Genomic DNA, 23797 nt, shown 5'->3' on the forward strand with positions numbered 1-23797 from the left:
AATCACGTGATTGGTCTGCTTACCCTTCCCAGCATCATTTAATCCATACCTGCATTCAGGTAAATTGTATTTGAGATTGTGGCAAATATGACAACAAAAGATGATATTTGCTTTGACATAAGGCACTAAAAAGGGTAATTTCTAATATGAAAGCAAGAATTCAAGAAGGAGACTTAAAACCCTGCAGGAGGGAGAGATTCATTAGAAATTGGAGGAAATAGTCAGATAAAGTTACTTTGCTGGCAGGGTGTGTCCAGCCAAGGCAATGGTTTCTTGGGCTGTGTATTAGGCAGATCTGTGTCACTGTTGCTGTTGGATAGGGATCTTTAAAATGTATGGAACCTCAGTGGTACTGTAGAAAGCTCAAGGCTTCACCTTCCCGTGAGGTACTTTTATGGCTGTTACTCAAGCTGGAAGTTAAGAGCACCAAAGTTCTTACTTCTCATTTGCTTTCTACAGGAACAAAGTACTTGTTGAACAAAATCATGCTCTACACTGTCATGCCACAGTCTCAAAGTTTAAATGGATTAGGACTGTCATCTTACTGAAGTTGTGCTTGCTTCAGAAGAAGTAAGATGCAGAGCTTCAGAACCTCACATAGCACATGACAGCACCAAACTATTCAGGGCATTTTCTTGCCTTTTTTTATCAGTGTCCTACCTACAAAAAAGGCAAGGCATCTTGAGCCATGTGTTTCCATCTGATGTCTATTGATTACAAAAAAGCCCATCCTCTCTTCCCCACTCCCCTTGCCAAAATATCACTGCTTGCTTCTGCAAGAGACAAATGGCAGCAGTCATACCAGAAGAGTTCTTGTCCTGAAATGTGCAGAAGCCTGATAACTTGCTAAACACTATATTCTTGATATGGCACATAGGTCAGGTGCTGGCTCCAGAAGAGATGCCCATCTCTGTGCATCTGATGGAACTGAAACTCTGCTTTCTTACTGCCAGTCACCTGCTAAGAGAGAGCCACGCTGACCTGTCAGGAGGGAAAAATGTTATTTTTGCTGTAGTGACTCCTCAGGATGCTACAGGCAGGATAGGCTCTGCAGTGTGGATGTGAAAGTGTGTGATTTAAATACTTTGAGCTGATGTGGGAGCTTAAGGATGCAGAGAGCTGGTGAAGAATCCTGAGAGCTGCATCAGGCCATCTTTTAAATTGTGCGCTGGATACACTAGCAGCAAAGTGCAGTCCAAATATACATTTGCAGTCTGGAAAAGACAAAGCACACAACAAAGGTAGCTGAATTAAGATGAGGGATGGCTCTGGAGTGTTGCTATATGCTGAAAATCTGCAGGCAGATTTCCTAAAAATATATGCACATGTGTACACATACATTCATATATTTAGAAAATTGTCTGGAATCATCATTGCTTTTGGGTTTCAAGATTTTTGTTGAATATCTGGTGATTCAAAATTACCCTCTTTCAAGGTATCACTTACATTCCTTGATCTAATATTACAACTGTTTTACAGTGTGCTGGGGCTCTTTTGCCTAAATGAAAACTGGTTCTAATCTGTGATACATTTGAGATTTTGTCTTATTTAGCTAGTCATATTTTAATGATTTTTTTTTAATTACTGTTATTTATTTATTTCTCTTTTGAGTTTCTTATTTTGTTCCAGCTGCCTCTTTAACTGGTTTTAGCTATAAAAGTATATAAATGGAACTAGTGTTTGGGAGTTGGTAGATATGTATCTGTATTTTATATAGCTGCTATTTTAAGACAATCTTTGTCCATTGTCAATATTTTAGGAGAACTGTTTTGCTTGCCAGAAATGGCTTCCTGAGAATTCTTTCAGCGATATTACAGTAAAAACAACAATTGCAAAAGAGCAGAAGCCTATACCTGGGGTATAGGTAAAAAACTTTCACATGATATACTGGTTTGAGAGATGTCTAGGGCTTAAATATGTTTACTGTCAGTATTTAGTATATTGTCTTGCAGGTGTTGGTTGGGAACAGTTGCCCCTTGTCTTTATTAGCATCTGAACTGTTTCCTGCCCTGAACAGACAACCTGTAGTTGGCATCTGCTGTCAGTTAAACATTGTTGATTCCTTAGTGGAGATCTTTCCCTGTGGCCTCTGGACGGTGAGTCTGGCTGGGCACGTGTCACTTTGGTTTGGCATTACTGCTTTGCTTCTCTGTGCTTATCACCTCCTCTGGGAGTGTAACAGTAAATGGATGGAAAGGGGCTTCAGAAGAAAACCAGATCTCTCTAATGTAATAAAATACCTAAAGTATGGAGTCTTTTGTTCTATAAAGGTAAATAAGATACTTCTGCATTTTGAAAGTGCAGCCACCTTTTAGGGATATTGTTGGTTACATTTCGGTTTGGTTAACAATTTACTCTTTCAGAACCATACTCCTCTAAAGCACTTGGCAGGCTGCATAATAAATTAAGCCTCTCAAGCTTTCTGTGAAGCATCACAGATGGAGAAACAGAGGAACATGGAGAGGCCAAGTGACTAGCTCCAGACATGTAAGATAAATCTCTAGCTGTGTTGCTGGAGTGCTATGGTTAAATGCACCTGCATATGAAGATTGTGTGAAGCTGAGGTGAATAAAAATAAATAAATTGCTGCATATAATTGCAACATGACATGTTTTCAGCAATATTCACCTTCGACATAGATCTTGTTATTTGCACAACACAGCTAGTTGTATCTGCATGGGAGCTACATCCTCCTTACCGCTGATATTTTTATGAAAGGTGATGGAAGACCAGGTATGTATGTGCGAACTTGGAGACTGACCAGCCACAGCTTTACATTTGTGCTGTCAAGTTAAGTTTTAATTTTCCTTTATCTGAGGAGAGAAAACTGCTTTTTGGTCTCTCCAGCAAGTGCCTGTCTTAAGGACTGTGTTACAGAAGAGATTTTGTCATTGGAATATATGTACTTTATTTCTTATTGTTCTTGTTTTGTTTCATTGTTTTTAGAATTTGGTGTTCTTGCAGTCAACCAAAGGTAGGTACTTAGCAAAATCCAGGTCTCATGTCAGACAGCACTGGCAAAGCTTGCCTTGGAGTATACAATGTATACAGGAATGTCTGTGTACTGCACTCCAGTAACCTGCGTAGTGAAACCTCTGATAACTTGGAAATGTGGGGTTCCTTTTCTTCAGAATTTGTGTTTAGATCAAAAGAGTTGGCAGAGTCGCAATTTGATGCTACTGTGTGTTCCATAGCTTGAAGGAGGCTTGCCTTCTCTTTAATATTTAATAGGTATCAGTTAATTATTTTCTTTTTAAGAAAGCAAATTGACTCAGAGTGCTCCTATGCTATGGAGTTGGTTCATTCAGTTGGAGTTGGACATGTTGCAGCAAGGAACTTGCTTTCTTCTTTTACACAGTTTTGAGTTGCTCCTGGCTTGCTTTTTTTTTTTTTTTTTTTTTTTTTTTTTTTTTTTTTTTTTTTGCGTGGTCATAGCTTTGTTTTAATTAGAGGGGTTTGAGCAAGTGAAAGGTTGGAGGGGGCTGAGGGTGAGTGGAAATTACCATGGAGTAGGATGGGCAGGAGGAGCCAGGGGAGCTGGTATGGTGGCAGGGTGTGGGACTGTATCATCTGAAGTTTCAGGGGATGTGTCCTGCCTAGTGCTGTGACCTCTTGCCTGATTTGCTTTGTGCAAGTGCTTCAGATATGCCTAATGTGAAGATGATGGGAGCTTGCAAATCATCAGAATCTGTTTGAAGGAGTCAAGAAGTGTGGTAAATGATTAAGGGTTTGTTTGCTTAAGTGTCCCGAGTTTTGGTGTGTCTGGGCTACTGACTGCTTACAGTTCCTTTGGTATGTGTGTTCAGCACTCTGCACAGGCAGATAAAGGGCAAAGTTTTCTTTAACAGAGGCATAGCTCCCATCATTAATGATCTCGCTCACCTTACATGTCCCAAATGTTTCTTAAAATTTCAGAATATGGACTGTTTTGAAAATAGGAACATTCCTCTTTTTGTGTAAGTCTGGAGTTTGTAAAATCTTGAAGTCTTCTGAATGTAACTGAGAGCCATGCAGTCAAATCTGTGCATGTGACCTGAGGAGATCCTTATATTCTTGTATGCAGATGTCATGGTGATAACACAGTCATTGAAATGTACTTTGTTCTATAACTTTTAATAAAGGGAAATGCAATTCAAGTGTGTGAAATAAAGTTGACAATAGAACTGGAAAAAATAGTGCTGTATTATTTGAATTTTTTTCTTTTTTTTTTTTTTCAATGAAAAAAATATTCACCTGGAAGGAATACTTTGGTTTTGTTTTTTTTTGTATAGCATATCATTTTGGTGAAATTTTAGTAGAGGTGATTTTATTCACAGTTTCATCAACAGTTTTGCCACAAGTTTGATATTTTGTAATGCTCTGTTTGCACAGAGGAACAAGTCCTTGTAAGATTATTGAAACATGCAGTTGTAAAGCACTTGGAATGTAAACAGTGATTGTGAGCTAGCTTTCAGTATGTTATTTTAATAAGAATTGGGACATGTTTTGATAATTAACTGTGCATGAATGATTGCTAGTGATTTTTATGGTGTTACAATTTCTTTTTCATGATTGCTCCCTCTCTTTTTTTTTCTTCTTTCTTTGACAAGGGGAATCATCTGTTAATTTCTGGTACCTATCCTGGTGATACAAAATCAAAATAAGTTAATTGTGAATGGCCAATTGGTCAGCATCTAAACTGTAAGTGGTAAATAGTTGCAATATTCTCCTTGCTGTAAAGTAGAATTCTGAGATGAAACTCAATATTCACACTGTAAGTCTGTGGAGATATAGACAAAAAAGTTTGAATCCAGGGTTAAATCTTAGTTATGCCTGTGTTTTCTACTAAAAGCATTTGTGTATTGCTCTTGAATTTAATAGGTGATGGCTCTGCTAGTGTTAGCTGTAAAATTCAGCTGGTGCATGAAAAAGAAACTGCTTTCACTTAAATGGTGAAAGAATAACAAAGTAGAAATTAGCAAGTTTTAATGTGTGTTTATGAAGAGCTCAGGATGATACAATCAGGAAGGAAAAATAACACTCTTTTTCACTAGCATGAAACCATGTTGAAAAAATGTAATATTATAAGATTTTTAGCAGTTTGTAAAATGCTGTTGCAAGTATCCTTCAAGTATTGCAAATATAGATAGGATAATAAAGCTATAAAATAATTTTTCAGATAGTAAAGAAAGTAAATCAGTAAAGAAATGTATAGGTATGTAACCATGCAGTAACTATGCATCCTAGTAACTTACTCAGAGGATGTGCTTCTCCTTTCTCACTGTTCTTGCAGGCTTTTTGCATTGTAGAAACAGGTTATAATCACAATAAAGAGAGTCCAGTTTTATAAACTACAAGGACTCTTTACTCTTTAATGCTTGCGGTTGAGAGACAAGTTTTAAACAGACTCAAATGACCGCGTTTTAGATATCAAATAATGTACTACACTTGAACATGGAGACTTAAAATAACAAAATGTGGTATGAAACTAATTTAAGAAGCTTTGAAGGTGCTTTGTATTTTAACACTCTGGAAGAAAGTGTATTTGGGACTTAAAAGTTCTCCTTAGGCAGAGGCTTTCTATGATGAATAGATATTTATGATCATCCTGGATGATATTTAATTGCAGAGTAGTTGGATAGATCATTCACAGAAGCTTCATTAACAGGGAGTTTACATTAACAAGTTGTGTCTGCCACTCAAATACACAGTTCAACAAAGCTCACATGTCTATCCAAGACAAGATTGTTGAAGTGCACATCACTAACATGGAGGTTTTGTGAATGATACTCCAGAAATGCACTTTACAGATGTATATGGTCATTCTGTGTGCTGTTCTGGGTGGAGTGTTAGTGCTAGTTGGTGTTAGTGTTAGTTTTTTCTATACTCGGGTATTCTGACTCCTTAACGAAGAATTTCACAGACTCTTTTGATTAGAGTAATGATTCTGTCTGGTGTTGTATTACCCTTCATTACCTTTCATTAAATCCATGCACCACATTAATCTCTCACCAACCTGCTGGCAAGATTCCTGAGACTGGTACCTGCTACAGCTCTGGTGCTGCAGGAGCACACACAGTGCAGTCCTGTGCTGGGATTTGTTGCACCCCTCAAAATGTGTATGTACCTCTTTCGGCTCATGCAAGCAGCTCCAGAGTTTGCTTCTGGTCAGCAACTTGGAGAACATGCAAATAATTTTTAGTGGACAGATGTCAACTCACATGGCTGCTGTGCCATATTTAGGCTAATTTCTGTTGAGATTTTTTTTTCAGAAGCTGGAGTTTGTTGAATTCAGTCTTTTGGAAAAGTAGTAATACCAGTGGTGTTTTTCCAGATGAAATGCTGTGATAGGAATTAGCTGTCACTTATGCCATTGTAATTATCACATAAAGTTGCAGATGAGTTGTTAGCATTTATTCAAATGTGCATAATAATAGATATACTTCTTTTCTTGTGTGATGCTTTTCGTTCGTAAATTTGGAAGTGCTTAATTATAAGTTACAAATGTACATAATTCCTCTTGATCTACATGGAAAGACATTAAGAATTGAAGAATTTTTTCTAAAAGCTTTCCTCTAGAGGATGAAGGAGTGCAGGGTTTGACTCCTTCCTTGTTCACTGTCCTGTCTGTTGGATTATGCAGTAATTAGTAACAGCCCTCCAAGGACCTTTACTGTTAAATAAATGGGGGTTAGGCTTGTTCCTTGTGATAATGTGGAAGATATTTTTGTGAAATGGGATTGGTGAAAAGGTGTCAGAAGTGTTCTCTGTCCATACATCTTGATGAATTTTTATTACTTTATGATGCTGGAGTGTGCTTGAAATCCATGAGACAAGGCAGTGTATTTTTGCTCCTCTGTCTCCTTTTTTTCTGTCAATTCAAGGCACTCTTGAAGCCAGATATGTTCCAGAGAACGGAGTGTCTCTGAAAAGCTGTGTCTTGAATTTTATCTAGGAAACCTCTTGTTCCAGTGACCCTACAATTAGATAAATCATGGAGTGCTAGGGGGCACAGCAGACTTGAAGAGAAAATGTGAATTCTAAACACATGAAGAATCAGTCTTTAAACAGAACTGATTGGTTGATATTTTTTTAGTTGTTGAAGAGCTAGCACAACACTTTTAATACTTTAATATGGATGAAATATTAACACTTTTAATATGGATGAAATAAACTAGTAACTGCTTCCATGCACCCCAATCCTCAGAAATAAATGAACAATTGCTTTTCTACACCCAAATCCTCAGAAAAGGATAATGCTGGAAGGGAGATTGCTCCTAAGCAAAGTTGACAGGCATCAGACTGCAGCATAAGAAGTGTTAAGTGGTCTGCTGATGTCAGTGAGCTGTTAGGTGGGTGAGATTGATGCAGAAGCTGGGTGGAGGTGAGAGCATCCCTCAGGAGCCAGGTCCTGTCAGCAGAGGTTGTTGCGACCTCTTGCACGTTTGTGCCAGGAGCCTGAGACAGTCACTGAGCAGAGCCATTTTCAGCAGCTTGCTTTAATCTTGGTCAGATTTTCTTTGTGTGTGTTCTTAGGATGTTCTTAGCAGCCCAGTAAAATTGCCTTTCATATCCTAATTTCAGTCAGGTATCAACAGCAGTGAAGCTGCAGTGTACCTGCTGCAAGGAGTGGCAACCTGAGGATTGCTCTGAGAAGGAGACTCACTGCCTTCCTGGTCAAATGGATCTGAAATGTTTTTATTTGTAGCACATCTCAACTCAGCCTGCTATTCCTTGATCATCAGTGATCTTCCTTTAAAGAGAGAGGCTTCTGGAGTCTTAGAAATGCTACTTTGTGGTATTTGAAGAAGAAATGCTACTTAGTGGTACTTTTCCCCTTGAAGTATCAATCAAGTACAAACTAGTAAGTCATTGCTGCTGCCAAATAGTGGAAGGTGATCTACTGTTGTGAAGAGCAGTGAGCTGGAAAGATCCTTGTAGTAGTCATGTGTTTAAGATTAAAATTAGGGAAATCTGTTATCCTTCCGTATTTTGAGTAGTTTATTTCACAAAAGCCACCTTTTTCTCCTGTCCAGGAAACAAGCAAAATGGCTCCAGAGACATCTGAAGCTTTCCCAAAACTTTTGAGAAGCTTTTGAGAACACAAAAACAAAATTCTGGGGGTTTTGTTTTGTTAGATAGTAGGTATTACATATGTGCAGATGAGAATATGACTTGTGCTGTATTCAGTGTAGCAGAAATTGAAACACAACAATAATGTGATTGAGCTAATAAACTGCTTCTTTCTTTCTTTAAAAGGAAAGAGCCCCCACTAATAGCTTCTATTATATTAGCATGTATGCCTTTGAGTGACAATATTAAACCAATGATTTGTCTCAGGAGTAGGTACTGTGCAACATAACAAGTTGGTGACAGATACAAGTAGTAAGTTTGTTATTGCTTTTTATTTCTTTTGCTTCTTCAGTACTACTAGATGGGCAGGTTAATTTAGACTTGCCCTGTAAATTTTTTTTGAGGTCTTCAGAACTGAAATATCTTGATATTTCAGAGGAAAACATGTAGAGTTTCTTCTGCTCATTCTTTAGTTGATAAAGGCCATGGTGTCTGGCCTTTTTTTTTTTTGCTTGATGTAGGAACAAAAAACTTGTTTTTACTGTCATTTAATGGCAGCAGATTTCATGAGCTTGTCTTGCTAGTAGAGTTTGCTCCTTTATAGGGTGGTCACTTTAACTGCAAAGCTTTATTTTTGTGGCTTTAAATTGTGGTTGATCCTGTACCTTGGAGAAAGTGGTAGTAGCACTTCTGGAGGAAGGAAGAGGAGGTGGAGGAAACAGAATACCTCTGAATACAGTGTGTATATATATAAACTTTAATATGTTCATACTGAAGATTTGATGGACACTTTAGTGGCATACAGACTTGTGTTGACCTGAGCCCTTCATGACCATGTTCAGAGGTAAGAACACTCCCTGAGGTGTGCAGCAGGCTCTCGTTGTGGACTCTGTTAGTCCAGCAAAGCTTTTACCTCCTGCAGTAAGGATGAGACTGCTGTGCCAGCACAGAGTGCTGCACTGCCTGACTTGTTTGTCTGTAGGCAACATGTGGAACCAGCAGGAGCATATTTCTATCCTGGGAGATGTTTGTGGTGTGCATGAAACTGTACTGTATAAATCTCAGTGTAAGAGCTGATGTGTATATGCTTTTTCAGACAGTGCAAGTCTGATTTGAGTGATTATCTCTGCACTTGCAGAGATAATTATTCCCTTGAGACCAGAATTCTTAGAATGAGAGCTGTTGCCTGGAATTGTGTGATAGTGGAACTATAGGCTGCTCTTCAATTTGTAGGAATTTTTTTGCAGTTTTATCTAAGTGGCCTTGGGGTAGATATTTTGTATGTTTGAATTTTGGTTAGGAAGTTTCTCATTCATCTTTCCACCTCCTGTTATTCATTTATATTTTTTCTCATGTATCTTTCCTTGGCATAAAGTCCTCTAACTGAAAAAACCCCACAGCTGAACACTTTAAGCAGTAGTTTGATCTGTATGCCTACAAGAAAGAGAACTAAATCTATTTCATTTGAAACTGTGTGAAGGAAAAAGATGATGTTATTGAAAGTCTATCTGAAAGTAACTTTCTTCAGGGAGTTGAGTTACATGAGAGGCAATATTCCTGAAAAGAGGTGCTGTTACAGGTGTATGAGGCAATACAGAAAAATCTCAGAGAGTTGGCATAAGAATTATTTGTGTCCTTTTAGACAGTATGTTTAGACAATGAATTTCCATTTAAAATCCAACTGTTGATTAAGAATGAGCAGACACTTTCTATCTTGGGTGAGAAGAGAGTTAAATTAAAAGATGTTCTTGTCCTCAGCTCTTGTTGTAGGGAGCAGTGAAGATCAATTAAATACTTGGCATTTTGTAAAATTGCATAGGTGTAATTAAATATTCTATTTTTCTCAGTATTTATTTGCTCATTTACTCATTGTTTTCCCTACTATAAAAATTGGTCATTTTCTGACAGATATTTTTCTGAAAATGCTATTTTATTTTCAATAATAATAATAATGTTACTAAAGAGGTGGCCTAGAAAGGTGTGAAAATTTCATTTTTATAAGGCTTTCTTTAATCTTTAATAACTTATGTCCTTAATCAAAAAACGAGAATTTCTGTCAAGATTGTCACACAGTGCTTGTAACACACTCTGCAAGTTAACTTATTAGTTGCTTGTCATAGTGAGGTCCCAGCCAAAATGAAGGGCCCCATTGTGGTCCCAATGTATGCACAAATAGTAAGAGAATACTGAAAGGCTGCGATCTAAACAGGCAGGGCAGACAAAGAGCATATTATCCTGATTTTAGAGATGGGATACTGAGGCACAGAAAAATCTAATCAGGGTCATGCAAGAATGTTGTTTGGGAGCCAGGAATTAAGCCAGCTCTCTCCTTCAGTCCAGTTGTACTGCCTTAAACCAGAGTCACTCTTGTGCAGAAGATAATGCAGCTTTGCAGGCGAGGGTGTGAGTGCCAGTTGTGTCTTGCTGAGTGTTTATGAAGGAAACACCAGTTGGAGGATTAAAGTCTGCTTCATGGCAGTCTGCACAGAAGAAATAGGAATGAAGGGGTTTTTGTGGCCATGGGATTTTTCTCCTTAGGACTATTTTACTGCAAAGATAACTTTTTCTTAGTGTGTGTTGAAGAAAATGAAAGAATAAAACCTGCTGTCCTTGTAGTATTTCATTACTAGCACTCCAAAAGTTGGAATTAGTAAAAGTATTGCAAACTAATTGGATTTAAAACATTTCTTTTTGCTCCAAATTCAGTAATCCCTAATATGACTATTAGTAGTCCCTAATATGATATATTCAATATTTCCTTAAAAAAATACCAAAAAAAAATGTCAGTAAATGTCAAAGAAGTTACTTGTCTTTCAAATATATTTTTTAGTTCACTAATATTTGTTCACTTAACATAGGATCATTGAAGCTATGAGAAAAATGGGGGAAAATAAGGAAAAACCACTTTTTTTTTTTCACTCTGACTCACTCTAAGGAACAAAGGTACTGTTGTAAAGTTTACAGATGGGTTGTTAAATTACTTTGATTCTTTGTCAAGCAGCATTTGGTATCTGCAGAGCTTCATCTTACTGCTTCTGCAGGACCAGTATGTTCATGGTGTTTCCAAACCTGTTTAGTTTCTTTGGCTATGTATCAGAAAGCTTAATCATTTTCATGCAGAAAAATCAGAAGCTGAAACACTGTGTATTTCTGTGAGTTACTGTAGTTAATTTGCAGATGACATCTCTTCCTGTGTCAAGGTGTGTTTTCCCAGCATAGAAGTTGTCAGAGTCCACCTGCTGCAGAAAGTATGGATGTGGTTCAACCCTCTAACTGTTGCTGAAGGTCAAATGTCTGATTCCAGAGGGTTATCCATCAATCTGAGCTGAAATTTAGTGCCATCATCCATGAAGGGTACTGCGTGTGATGACAAGTCTCATTTGCAGTGAGACTTCTCTTGATACATATTTGAGAAGGAAAGAATTGTTCTGTTGCTCTGTGGTGGTTTGTGGAGACTGCCTAGTCAGGGTGCATGAGGTTCATTTTGAATTATGAGAGAAATGAAGATTATTTCCAGCCTTTCCTCCCTTATGTCTGCCTGTGGGATGTTAAGAAATCAGAATTCTAATGTAGAGATTGATGCTTTTCCTGCACATTCCCTATCCTTTGTATGCACACCTGTGTGCAGCCATGCTCACTCAGAGGTTTTTGGTCGTGATATATGTGAGATCTAAGAGAAATCCACTGTATCTGCAGGGTTACAAATCTCTAATCAGCTCTTTGCCATGCTTTCCATACTCAGGAGTCTGGGGACAGTTATGCTGTGTGTTACATAGATGGAATGTCACTTCTTCTGGATATGGAGTACATGGTCTGGATCCTTAAATAATGTGTCTTTTTTCCTTGCTGTCAGTAATTTAATTTTTGCTGTCATTTGATAATACTATTGCTGTCCTGAAGATTTCCAGACATAAGCAAGATGAAATTTGTAGCTGGAGGTGATATCTTTAATTAGACTAAATTTATCTGGTTGGGAAAATAGAGATATTTGGTGGCACACATCTCCTTAAATCCCAAAAGCCAGATCTAAATGTAAACCTGTTGTTTGAAAATACTATTTACATTTACATTACTCTTCTAGCTTGCTTTTGAACACATTAAAAGTCTTTTCTTCCTTGTGTTTTGCTCACCTAGATTTTTGAGGGATATTTGTTAACTGATTTGTGGGATTTTTCTTTGTTTTTTTTTTTTTTTTTTTTTTGTTCATTTGTTTATGTCTTTGGATCTTAAGATTGTTTAACTGGTATCCTGTTTTACAATGTAGCAGGATTTTCTTCTGGGTATTGACTGTACAGTTTTATAATACAAACTACATAAGTAGTTGCTATAATTCATGAAATATGTTTTATGTAAAATAGAAGCCAGTTCAAAATTCAGATTCCTGAGGAAGAAACTCCTTTAGATAATTTCCCTTAAGTACAATCTAATAATTAAGGAAAAATGTAAGAACAGTTAATGATTTTGTAGCTGTTACTGGAGTTGTTACAGTTGCCTCATGTTCTTATACAATTACATTTACCTGACTGAAAACTAGATACTTTGTAATTGAGTGATGTCCATTTCAATTACAAACATTGGTTTTATTGTCCTCACTCTGCTAAACTGACATGAAAAACTGAGATTTTTTGGTGTCACAGGTATGCAGCATACTTTTTGATGTGTGAGTTTTGTGTTTTCCGGTATTCTTGTGATATGTTGATCTGCTAGCCCACACAATTCTGGTCCTCTATTGCCAAATTACCTTAAACTGGGATGGCAAATAGCCTACATAAATGACAAAAAAGCCTTCAGAATTATGGAAAAACAACATTGTCACATCTTCCAGTGCTTATTTCATTCTTCTCTTTATTGGTATGTAGTGTCTTATGCAAAACAGTAATGTCAGTGTTGCATAGTGTACTTTATAATCCCTTTCAAACAAGATTGTTACAAAAGATAGGCAGATATGGTTAATCCACAGTATTTCTTTAGATCACTGGTTCCCAATTATGAACTTTTGTTTTTTCTTTTATTATGGCTCTTTGGGAATAGAAGGCACATTTCCATCTTGGGTGCCATTTCATAACGCCTCGATAAGGCCGTGGAGTACAAAGTCTTTCTGCGTCACTGGGGCTGGTATTTGTTGTTTACCCTATAATTAATGAACTATTCCCAGCATTCTTTAGGACTGCCACTGTCCTCATGATTGCTGTAACCTGGGAGGCAGCATGCCATTCAGCCATACTGGGCTGCTTTAAAGGTGTCATGACCCTGACTCTTTACCGGACTGACACCTAAGTCTATTTGCTGCTTTTTACCTACTTTTTTTTCCCTTTATGATGATCATGTTTCATTTATTATTGCTGCTCTTGAGAAGGCCAGTATTTCTGTTTTTTTATCATTGATTTTCTTTCTCACTTGACTTTTTAGCATGCAGAAACTTAAGTTCCTTGTATTAGCACCTGAAGGGCATCAGTCAGGACTTATGACAGTTGTGTTTGGTCCTGTGTTAATTCTGTTATGTATATTTTAATTTTATTTTGTCCTCAACTTCATGATTACTTGCATGACCTGCATTTTTCCATTAGAAAATGATCTTGAGCATTACTTTGTGGTTCTGACCCTGAAGTTAGCCACTATTTCAGCAGGATTTTGGAGTAAATGACATCCAGCAATCTCTTTCAGTTTAAATCATTCTGTGATTAATTTGCAACTGTGACTGACATTTTCAGGGGTAAAATGCAATTTATTCTGGCGAACTAATTACTGAAGTGACTTACTGGTTTTCGTGTAAGAAAGGAAAACTGCACTCGGGGGAGAATAAGCTCATGTTAAATGGAAAGAGTGTGACATTTATTTCTATGATAAGACCAACCTGTCTATGCAAGTGTGTTTAACTGCTGTCTGAATAATGCCCTGAAGATTGTCTTTTTATTGTTGCAGTTTCAAGTTTCAATTCACCATTCAAATTACTTAGTTTTTTAAGTAATCTCAAATGTAGAAGTAATCTACTGCACTGAAAGATTTTGTACTTTACTCCAGTTCTTGAATGATGTACAGATTTGTTGCTTCTGTGGAACAAGAGGGAAATACTGGGCACAATTCTGGACATAGAGTTAAAAAATGTGTAGCTCCAGGAGCTGGAAGAATCACATATATTTTGGTTTTGTCCATTGCCATTTTTGCCATTGCTATTTTTTTTTTAGCTTTTCTCTTTAATTTTAAACCAGTGTGCAGTGTGTCTTGAATAGTCTTGCCCTTCCCCTCCTCGCTCCCCTTTTCTCTCTTGGCACATAAGCATCACTAATATTTTTAAAAGCAGTCTTTGTAGGTATATTTAGTGGAGCAACTGATATATTAGTGAACGTTTAAAGTGTGTATAATTTATAGCAAACGATCATCATTAAAATTTGATTTCCCACGCAATACTGTGAGGTCTTACTGTTTGACAACCTTAATTCTGCAATGGAAGAATGTTTTAGATTATTTCTAGCTTGTGTTTTATTATACAGTGGGATGTAAATGATTATGAATTATATAATAATAGAGAAGGAACTTCATGTAAGTCATCTGCCTTGGATTGTTACTAAAAATAATTCCTTTCTGTGTGTTATTGGAGAAGATAAAAAGTCTTATTTGACACCTGCATTTTTGTGTTTGTGCCACAATTTGCAGAAGCAACATTTTCTATTTTTTCTATGATATTTGTGTTCTTAATGCGCATTTCACCAAATTGATGTCTTACAAAACTATGTCATATGGCTGCAGCTCTCTTTTTTATTTGCAAATGTTAGTAATATAACACCTACAGGCAATAGTTGTATTCATTTTTCAAGTGCTATAGCAAAGTATACACAAAGTAATAATTTAACATTTTGATCTATGAAAGTAATTTTGAACAGGCAGCATTCACTGTCTCAGATTTCCACCTATATAGAATATCTTTCCCATGATATGGGCCTTTTTGCATGCTGTTAGCTCAGTAGCTCATTTTCAAGCAGGCTTTTGTCACTATAGTATCAAGGGGCACGGCTGTGACAGTTGTGGTTCATTTTGAGGGGATGACAATTCAGCACTGGAGGAGTGAGGTATGTGTGGATGGCCCTTACTGAAAAATAAGTTATCACTTCTTTTTGCTATCAAGAGTCTACTTTGAATCTGCTGGAAGTGTCTTCCAGTAAAATGAGGTGACTGTGATGGGGGCTAGGGAGTGCTTTTACCTTGTGGGAGGGCTGGGCCGGTGTGTGGTGAGTCATGCATGCTGTGGTCACTTTTTTCACTTTTAGAGGAAAGGCAGCTTCTGGTAGAAAATAAATACTGTTCACATTTGCTTTTCTGTCCTTCCTTATTCTTTTTGTACCCTGATAATTATTTCAGTAGCATTTGATAGTCTCTCATCTTATTCAATAATTATCTGTCTTTTTCAGTGGTCTTGCCTCTTCCCATGAAAAAGTCTTTCCTGAGCTGACTTCAGAGATATGTTTTCTTCCCCAAAAGTAGTCTTTTCTGAAAAGCTTATCATGATTTTTTTCTGACTAAGCAGGCAGGGAGATGTGATTATTGCCTTTAGAAGACGGTATTTTGTTTGGAGAGGCCATTGTCTTTTTTTGTTGCACACGGAAGGTCTAAATTGTCAAATGACTGAAGTCTGATCTAAGAAAGATACCAGTGTCTAAAATAATCTTTCAGTTTTGGTTATTTTGAGTAGGACATGGTAGCATTGAACTGTTCTTATTAAAAATAGAAAAACTTGTATGAAAAGATATATAGCTGTTAATCTTTTCTGCTTTATTTTAAATTTCAAATGTTCCTTGCTTTATTCTCTGATCTGGATTGTATTTGTAGTATTATTGCATCTAATAAAGTGTATCCCCAGTTGGACTTTGTAGTGAGACAATATTAATATGTTGTGCAATTTCAATTGGAAAATAATTTATATCATTACAAATCATGAATTTAATCATGAAAATAGTGCCAATCTGGAAACATGAATAAACTAAGAGAGGTAGTGCTTGAACTTAAAGAATTTTCTTTTCTTAAAAACTCCTGCATAGTAAGAGTTTTAAGGAATCTTAAAAGCCTGAAAGATGGTGTTTAAGTTTCTTTATCTATTGTGATTCAATAATAACAGTATATTTGTATGCTGTGATTCTTATTTTCAACCTGCAGTCTTGTGTCTTCAAGATTCTTGAATTATTTTAAGTGGACTTTTGAGTCCACTTTTGAGGGAGCTGATAACTTCATACAAAAGACTCAAATTTGCAATGGACTACTTCTAGGCACCTGCAAAATGAAAAAACTTCCAAAATGCTGCTTCAGGATGTCACTTACTCTGCTTCTGTGCATCCTTTTGATGCTATGTATCTCACAGCAGCATTTTGGTTTGTCTTCCTACATGTCTGTGCAGTTTCTTTGTATATTAACCCATATGGAGTATGAAAAAATCCAAAACCTGGAATGGTGCAATTCAGCTGTTAGGTGCAGTTGTGTTTGCCAGGGTAGTGGAGCAGGCTCACAGGCCTTTTCCTTCATTGCTCTGCCTCCTTGGCAGTGCCTGATGAAAAGATAGATGGTTTTGTGATCCTGTGAACTAATCTGCTTCCTTTTCCCACCTATGTCCTTGAATGGTTTTTGCCAATATTAGTACCTATTGTTTTTTATAAGTTACTCCCTGCAGCCAGAAATCATAAAAACTCAGACTCAGACCCAGCCAAGCTTTAGGCACCTCTAAGCTGGACATGTTTTAAAGGCTAGGATACACACATGTGAAGGTTAAATGAACTTAAGGAATTTAAACTGGAAAACAGTTGTAACTTTTCTGTTTGTGGAGGGCAAAGTCTCTATGTTTTTGTTAGAAGATTGTCACTGTACCTTTCAAACGACAGAAAAATAATTTTGAAATGTTTTAACCATTTAAAAATAGTTCATAACTGTAATTAATATATGTTTTTGAGCTGAGACTTTGTGTCAAATCATATCCAGAAGAAATACTCCTTTCTGTGGAATTTACAGTGCTGTTATTGGAAATCTGTAGGTTGTGATCAAAACTATCCAGCTAAGAACTGCCATTTTGAAATAATTTTTATGGTCACTGAATTATCATATTAAAACAATAAATAGAATTAAAAGGCCTGTTTTAGTGCCTGCTTCGGGTTTTCTTTATCTGTTTTACCAGTAAGGAAGATTTGATTGAACCTAACTTTGGCTTCACCAGAATACCTCACCACCAGCATTCTTTTAAATTTAGGCTGAAAAGTTGTCATGTCTGGTTAACCTTACAATTGATTTCATAGCCTGGTACAAGCAGTTAGAGAAAGAAAGAGTTTTGGTTTTCAGTGGATAAAGGAGCAATGCACATCATATCATACTATGAAATACCTGTAGGTTGGGGCTGGTTTGTGCCCAAGAATTCTTGAATGAGCCTCTTTGGATCTGCCTGTGGTACTGCCTGTATTACCATGAGAGTGATGCCCCCTCCCTCTGGGCTTTTTGGGAGCTGAATACATTTTGCACTTCATCATGCCAAGCACTGCTATCATAAACAGTGATGTTACCTACAATGCCAGAGGCCAGGACAAAATTATTTATGAAAGTAGTTCTAGGGCCAAAATAATTGCTTAAGTAAAGAACTAGTGAACTAAGGTACTTGCTTGAGTCAGTTTTTGAAATAAATCACTATTTTTCAGAAGTACATGACTTATTGGAGAAGTAGAATTTAGTTGTTGATGTTTATCAATCACAGCTGCTGTTTTACATGTTTGTTCTCTTGATTTTCCTCCATTTGTAAGTTCTGTAACAGATTTCAGATACTTCTGAGTAACACCAAAATTTACATTTTTATTTTTATAATGGGAGAGGTAGTGTGATCTGTGGGGCCACTACTTGGCATGGGGTTACCAGTGCAGCAGCACATTCATTAGCAACACTGGGTATGGTGACATGATCCCACTGAAATGCATAAAAGTGACTTGAGTTTCTGTCCTCCAAGCTGTGGTGGATGAGTGTGTGTACTTGTTCTTAAGGTATACCAATGAAGAGTAGAACAGGTTACCTCACTTGTAATGTTAGAGTTCTGAGGACTTCAGTTAGTAATTTCAGCCCATTTTACTCTGTTTGTAATGGCTTAAGAATGCATGTATTGCATTATGTGTTTCATCTGAGAGGGACAAGTGCCTGTCATCATCTGTCTGTACCTGTCTGGATTTCATTAAATTCCTCATACCATCACCAAGAAATATCTTATTAACCAACTTTGTCTCTTCCCACAGTATTTGTTGGGGGCAAACAGCAGGGTGTCAGAACTAGGGAAGGGGATTTGCACAGAACCAGAAATTTCATATGGCATGGCATTCCTGGCTTTATTTGAAGCTGTAGGATCCTTGACCTTGGTTACTATAACCAGCTTTTAAGCAGAAGCTTTTCTCAAGCAACTTATAGTCAAGCTTAGAATATTGTAACACAGAACATAACCTATGCAGCATGTTTTCTGTAAGGATCTTTAGGCAGAGATTTTAAAAAATTTATTCCTTTATTGTTTCAACATTTGACCAGTACAGAAACGCTTATTCCACTTCTTGGCAGTAAGTGTTAAGAAAAGGTGTTGCAGTCTGTGTTCTGACTCAGACTGAGGGATGAGACACAGCATTAGTACAGGACCTTGAAACCCAAAAGAGGGAAAAAAATCTCTTTAACATAGTAAGAAGCTCTTATGGAGCAATGTATACATTTGCTTTGTGTAAATTAATATAACAGTAATGGCCCTACAGTATTTTCAACTTTTTTTTTCTTAATAGATATTTAAAGCATAACTTCTAATTCTTGTATATATTTTTAACTTTCCCACAGATATGCACTTATTTGGCCATTATCCAGCTCATGATGATTTCTATCTTGTAGTGTGCAATATCTGCAATCAGGTAGTCAAGCCACAGGTTTTCCAGTCACACTGCGGTAAGTGAATGTTTTCTTTCCTGAATTACAGTGCCAAACTGGCGTATGGCTCTCGTAAGAATCATTGCAACAATCATAACAGAGGCATTGCAAATAGACTTTTGTGGTTATCTTGTGTTCTTTCCACAGAAAATACCAGCAATGCCTTCAAATAAGCATATTTCCTGTAGAGGAAGTTGAATTAGTTGTACTGGAAGCTGAGCTTTTCACGTTGAACTTGTTACACTAAATTAACATGTTACAACAAATAAATCCTGTTAGCTAGAGACTAGCTAGGCTAAAACTATTATGACCTAACATTGGATTGTCTTTTATCAAAGCTGCAGATTGAGATCTATGATACTGATCTACATCAATTAGAAGTTGGATGTTATGGATTGTTTTCTGATGGGATTAATGTGTATCTATATATAGGGTATATTTTTATATTTATCCTAAGGTTTAAATTTTGTACAAAATTAGCATTTTGAAGCTCATTTCTTAAATAAACATTTTTCTAGAGAGTCTTGAGAAGCACATGCATATATTAATTTCTCAGTTAGCATGACAACAAGGTGATGATTTTTATGTTGACTATTTGAAAGCAGAATTACTTCAGTTAGAATTTTTTAGTATTGATTAACAAACTAATTTATTTTTGAAAAACTTGATCCCAAGGTCTGGTTTATTTATTACTTATCTAGTGGTTTATTTGTTGTTTGTCCAGTGATTTGTTTCTGTGGTGATTTTTTTGTTGTTTTATTTTTTTAAGGTGTGCAAAGGGTGACTGGACTAGCTTTGTATAAGGTTTAATAAAATTTAGTTTAATCAAAATAATTTGAAGGTGGTTGCATAATTATGAAAGGCAGCTACTATGAGGATGGAATCAATTAAATACATGAAGGAAAAGAATAGCTCAGCTGGATTTTACTTGTCTAAATACAAGTAAGCTTCACAAATCCTGTACCTCTTTTAGTCTTTTTGTCAACAAAGCAACTCAGTAATGGAAAAAAGTAAGTGGGATGGACAGAAAATAGTTTATTTACTTTTAAAGATTATTACCTAAATACTGGGTTGTGTTTGTATGGATAGATTGCTAACAACAAACCAGGAGTAACTGCTTTCACCTTGGGAGGCAGTTCTAGGACTTGCCACCAGCTTTGACCTAGATTGAAATAACAGTGAAAAAATGGTTATAGTGAAATGCAGCTTTCTATCCAGCGAATGAAAAAAGGGCTAGAAGTATTTTCTAGGGTGAAAAAAAGCTTATTAATTTAATGGTGGGGGCAAGTGTTGATTTTAGTGTATTAACAAGCCATCATGCTATTTTTTTTCACAATGTATTTATTGCCCTCAGTCTTGTATGGTTCCTCTCTGCCCAGCTTCAGGTATCTTATGATTGTTTCAGTAACAGAAAAGCTTCTCTGCATGTGGCTGTGGGCACATAAACATGTGCATGGATAGAATGTGCTTCAGGACAGAAGGAGCTGTGGGAGGCCTTGCTGTGCCTTTCCAGAGCTGAGCTCTTTCCTGGCCATTAACCTGGTTTGGTGAGCAGAGTGAGAGCTGGTCCTGTGTTCAAGTAGTAGGCACATAGAATAATGCTCCTGCTAGATGGGAGTAAATTCCTCTGTGTTAGAAGGGATTTTTGAGCTCTTTGTAAGTAATTGCCATCAGTGTTAGAGTAATGCATGTAAACTACAAAGATCCCATGAGTTACTGTCTGCTTTTCTCCATTATTCCACTTTGCTTACTATTCCCTTCATCTTCATTCTAGCAATTCTTTTACACTGGGTGATTGAATGTTAAGTTATGAATTGCTTGATTTAGGAGCCTAAGGTCAATAAAGACTTGGAAAAAAAACTGTTAACAAACCCCCAGAGAATACTGAAAATAATTGACCAGAGGTCTGGAAGATTGTATTTAATCTAGTCAGACTTGTTTCAGGAAAGGTATACTGGAATATTACTTTAAGGCCTGTGAAAAGGCTTTAAATAGATAAATAAATTATTTTTTTTAAAGAAGAAACAGTAAAGGCAATGTACTAAAATATAAAAGAAGTTTTAGAAGATAGGTCTCTTCAAAGTCTCGTGAACTTTTGTAAAATACCTAATAACTTATTTTTAAAAATTTATTCTGTTAAAAATACTCCATATTATATATGTGAAATGTATCTACTAATTTATAATTTTCATTAGAAATGAGTAAGATTTAAAGGCCTACACAGAGATATTATTAATTGATCTGTAGTTGCATTGTCTGATTAGGAAATTATAGAAATCTCGTGATAGAAAACACATTAACCATTAACTGCTTGTGGTTGGATAATTTTTTGCTGGATGTGTTATGATTCCAGTAGTCCATTAAGAAAGGCCTGGACAAGGCCTCATTTGAGACATTGATTCTGGCTGCACAGAGCTCTTCTGTGAAGTAGGAATATTTAATTTTCTGTTCTATTTCGAGTTTTATCACCTTCAGACACATTCATTTTTGTGGATCAGACTTTCTTTAGTTAGAGGATGCAGCAGAGTGCTTTTAAATTCAGTGATGCCAAGCATGTCTGTCAGTAGACTTTGAGGTGTTTTAGACTATCATATTTACCACAAAATGCATTATTCCACAGGTATTGAATTGCTGCTTCAAAGCTGTAGTACAGACAATGGAAGGAGGAAGCATTAGAAGGCACCACTGTTTTTTTGGCTCTTGGAGGTTGTGTCATGGGGAGTCTTTATTGCTGTTGACAAGGGCTTGTAGAGATCTATCCCAGAATCTCCCACAAAGTGTGGTTTGTTGCTAATATCCCTGGTAAGATCCAATCCATATCCTCTCAGTAAGAAATGAGGTCCATGCCAGGCACATGTTTTATGTTTCCAGGTTCCCTGCATTGTAACTTGAAGGTCTTGGCTTCAGAGCAGCACTGGAATGCTTTAGTTTAGCAGAGGTTTTTGTAACACTTCTCTTGAGCCCTTGCTGGCATCTGTGTAAGAAGACCCACTGTTTCATTTGCCTCTGATTTCAGACATGTGGCAGCCATCCTTGTTGATGGCTCTGTGAGGCTGTGAATATTATAGAGGCAGATGTTGTTTTAAGGGCTTGATTCCTGGAATATCGAGAAGAAAAAAAGAAAAATCTGGTTGTGGTTCAAGCTACTTTAATGGCAGGCAGTGCATCATAGAACCTTAGGCAGTAGAAATCAGGAAGGTAAGAGAAGAGATCTGGCTAATTAGATTGCTGGGCTTGAGAGTGTGTGTAGTGAACACAACACAGAGCTTGGTGTTGCAAAGTAACAGGTCTGTTCCAGCCCATAAGTCAGATAAATACTGAGGTGTTTTTAAGAGCAGTTTCACATCCTTGCATCTGCAGGATAAGCATATCCATTTGTAAGTATTAAACCATTCATTTATATATGATGTAAGCCTACCTGGAAGAGACTTGCTGTTATAGGCTGCTGGATAAACCATGTAAGTCAAATAAGTTCTTGAGGTTGTTTGGTGTTACTTTGCACTTATAAAATAGTTTATCATAATGTCATCAACAACAGAGTAGAAATTGTGGTGTTTTCTTCTGAAACTATTTCTTTTGAGTAACTTCTTGTAGTGCCACAGTGTTTGGATTTACAGTATCTTGGATTTACTTTTTTTTTAATGTATGAACATATAGTTGTGTTTATTCCTCCACAAAGTACTTTGAAATAAAAAGTCAGTCTGGATATGCAGCTTGTAGCATTCCTAAGTGTACTTGGCATGTAAGGAATTGTAATTTTGATTTTCAGAAAATTTTAATTTGTTTTCAAATGCCAACTTCAATGAAGATCACTTCTTGGTATATCAAAATATTGTGCCATAGTACAATCCTGAAGTATGATAATGTTCTTGCTGTTAGTTTAGGGTTTTTTATCCATCTGTTTTCTAGGAGACTTTTAAGCTGGCAATGTATGCTTAACTCTGTCCCTTTGACTTCTGTTAACTCCATTTCTGTGTCATTGTTAAATACTGGTGAAGATGGCACCCTGTAGCATTTCCCAGGAGACATTTCCATTTTTCTTTGGCAACAGAAAGATTAAAGCTTCATGTTCTTATATTGCATTGTCCTTTGCTAGACTTAAGAGCATCAGATACAGTTCTGGTTGTTATTTTTATGTTTTGTACATTAATAGTCTTGTTAACTTTGGTCTTTCCCAGTTAAAAGGAAAACCTCTCATAAAATGTGGCTCTGGCACAGTGAGGATCAAGCAGTGTACTTTGAGAGAGCTTGTCAAGACATCTTGACTTTTACTGTGAGGAAACTAATTAATGATGGGAAAGTGTTAAAAAAAAAAATAAAAAGTTGAGGGGATGAGATGGGGGAGGAGGTGAATTAGCCAAGCTAAAAATGCAGTTTGGTTAAACAACAGCAGCAGTATAACCGTCAAAGAGAACTTGTACACATGCTCTGGAACAGTTTCCAAAGCTGTGGATGGTCTCTTAATGAATTGAATAGTTAAGATCCCCATTTGATGAAGTTGTAGCATACAGAGGAAACCAATTTTGCTTCATCAAGGAGAAATGACTTCTTTTTTTTTGCTGATTTCTTTACTGGAGGCTTGTTGATATCTATCCTGCCTGCCTATAAGGTTCTTTTAACAGGTTTCAATTAAGGAGTAGAAATTCCTATTCCTTAAAAAAAAAATAAAAAACCTACACTTTGTTTTCATGGCTTCTGAGTTATATATCCTTGGGTTGGTATCTTCATGTCCTCATGAAAGTTGCAAAGGGATATTTCCTTCTTATCCTTCTATTTGGCTGTGTAAGGGCCATTTAAAAGAAAAGCAAACTAAAAAGTAATGGAGCACTGAAGA

The 23797-nt window shown here is 36.7% G+C and overlaps 1 protein-coding gene across 1 annotated transcript in view; it reads left to right on the forward strand.

Moving 5' to 3' along the window:
* Positions 1–23797, forward strand: part of ATXN7L1 (ataxin 7 like 1) — a 110355-nt gene that overhangs the window by 15843 nt on the left and 70715 nt on the right. Inside the window, exon 2 of the mRNA XM_058804871.1 lies at positions 18877–18981. Within this exon, the coding sequence (XP_058660854.1) occupies positions 18877–18981 (105 nt within the window). The remainder of the gene's footprint in view (positions 1–18876; positions 18982–23797) is intronic.

This window comes from Ammospiza caudacuta, chromosome 5, assembly GCF_027887145.1.
Source record: "Ammospiza caudacuta isolate bAmmCau1 chromosome 5, bAmmCau1.pri, whole genome shotgun sequence".
In the NCBI taxonomy this organism is placed as follows: domain Eukaryota; kingdom Metazoa; phylum Chordata; class Aves; order Passeriformes; family Passerellidae; genus Ammospiza; species Ammospiza caudacuta.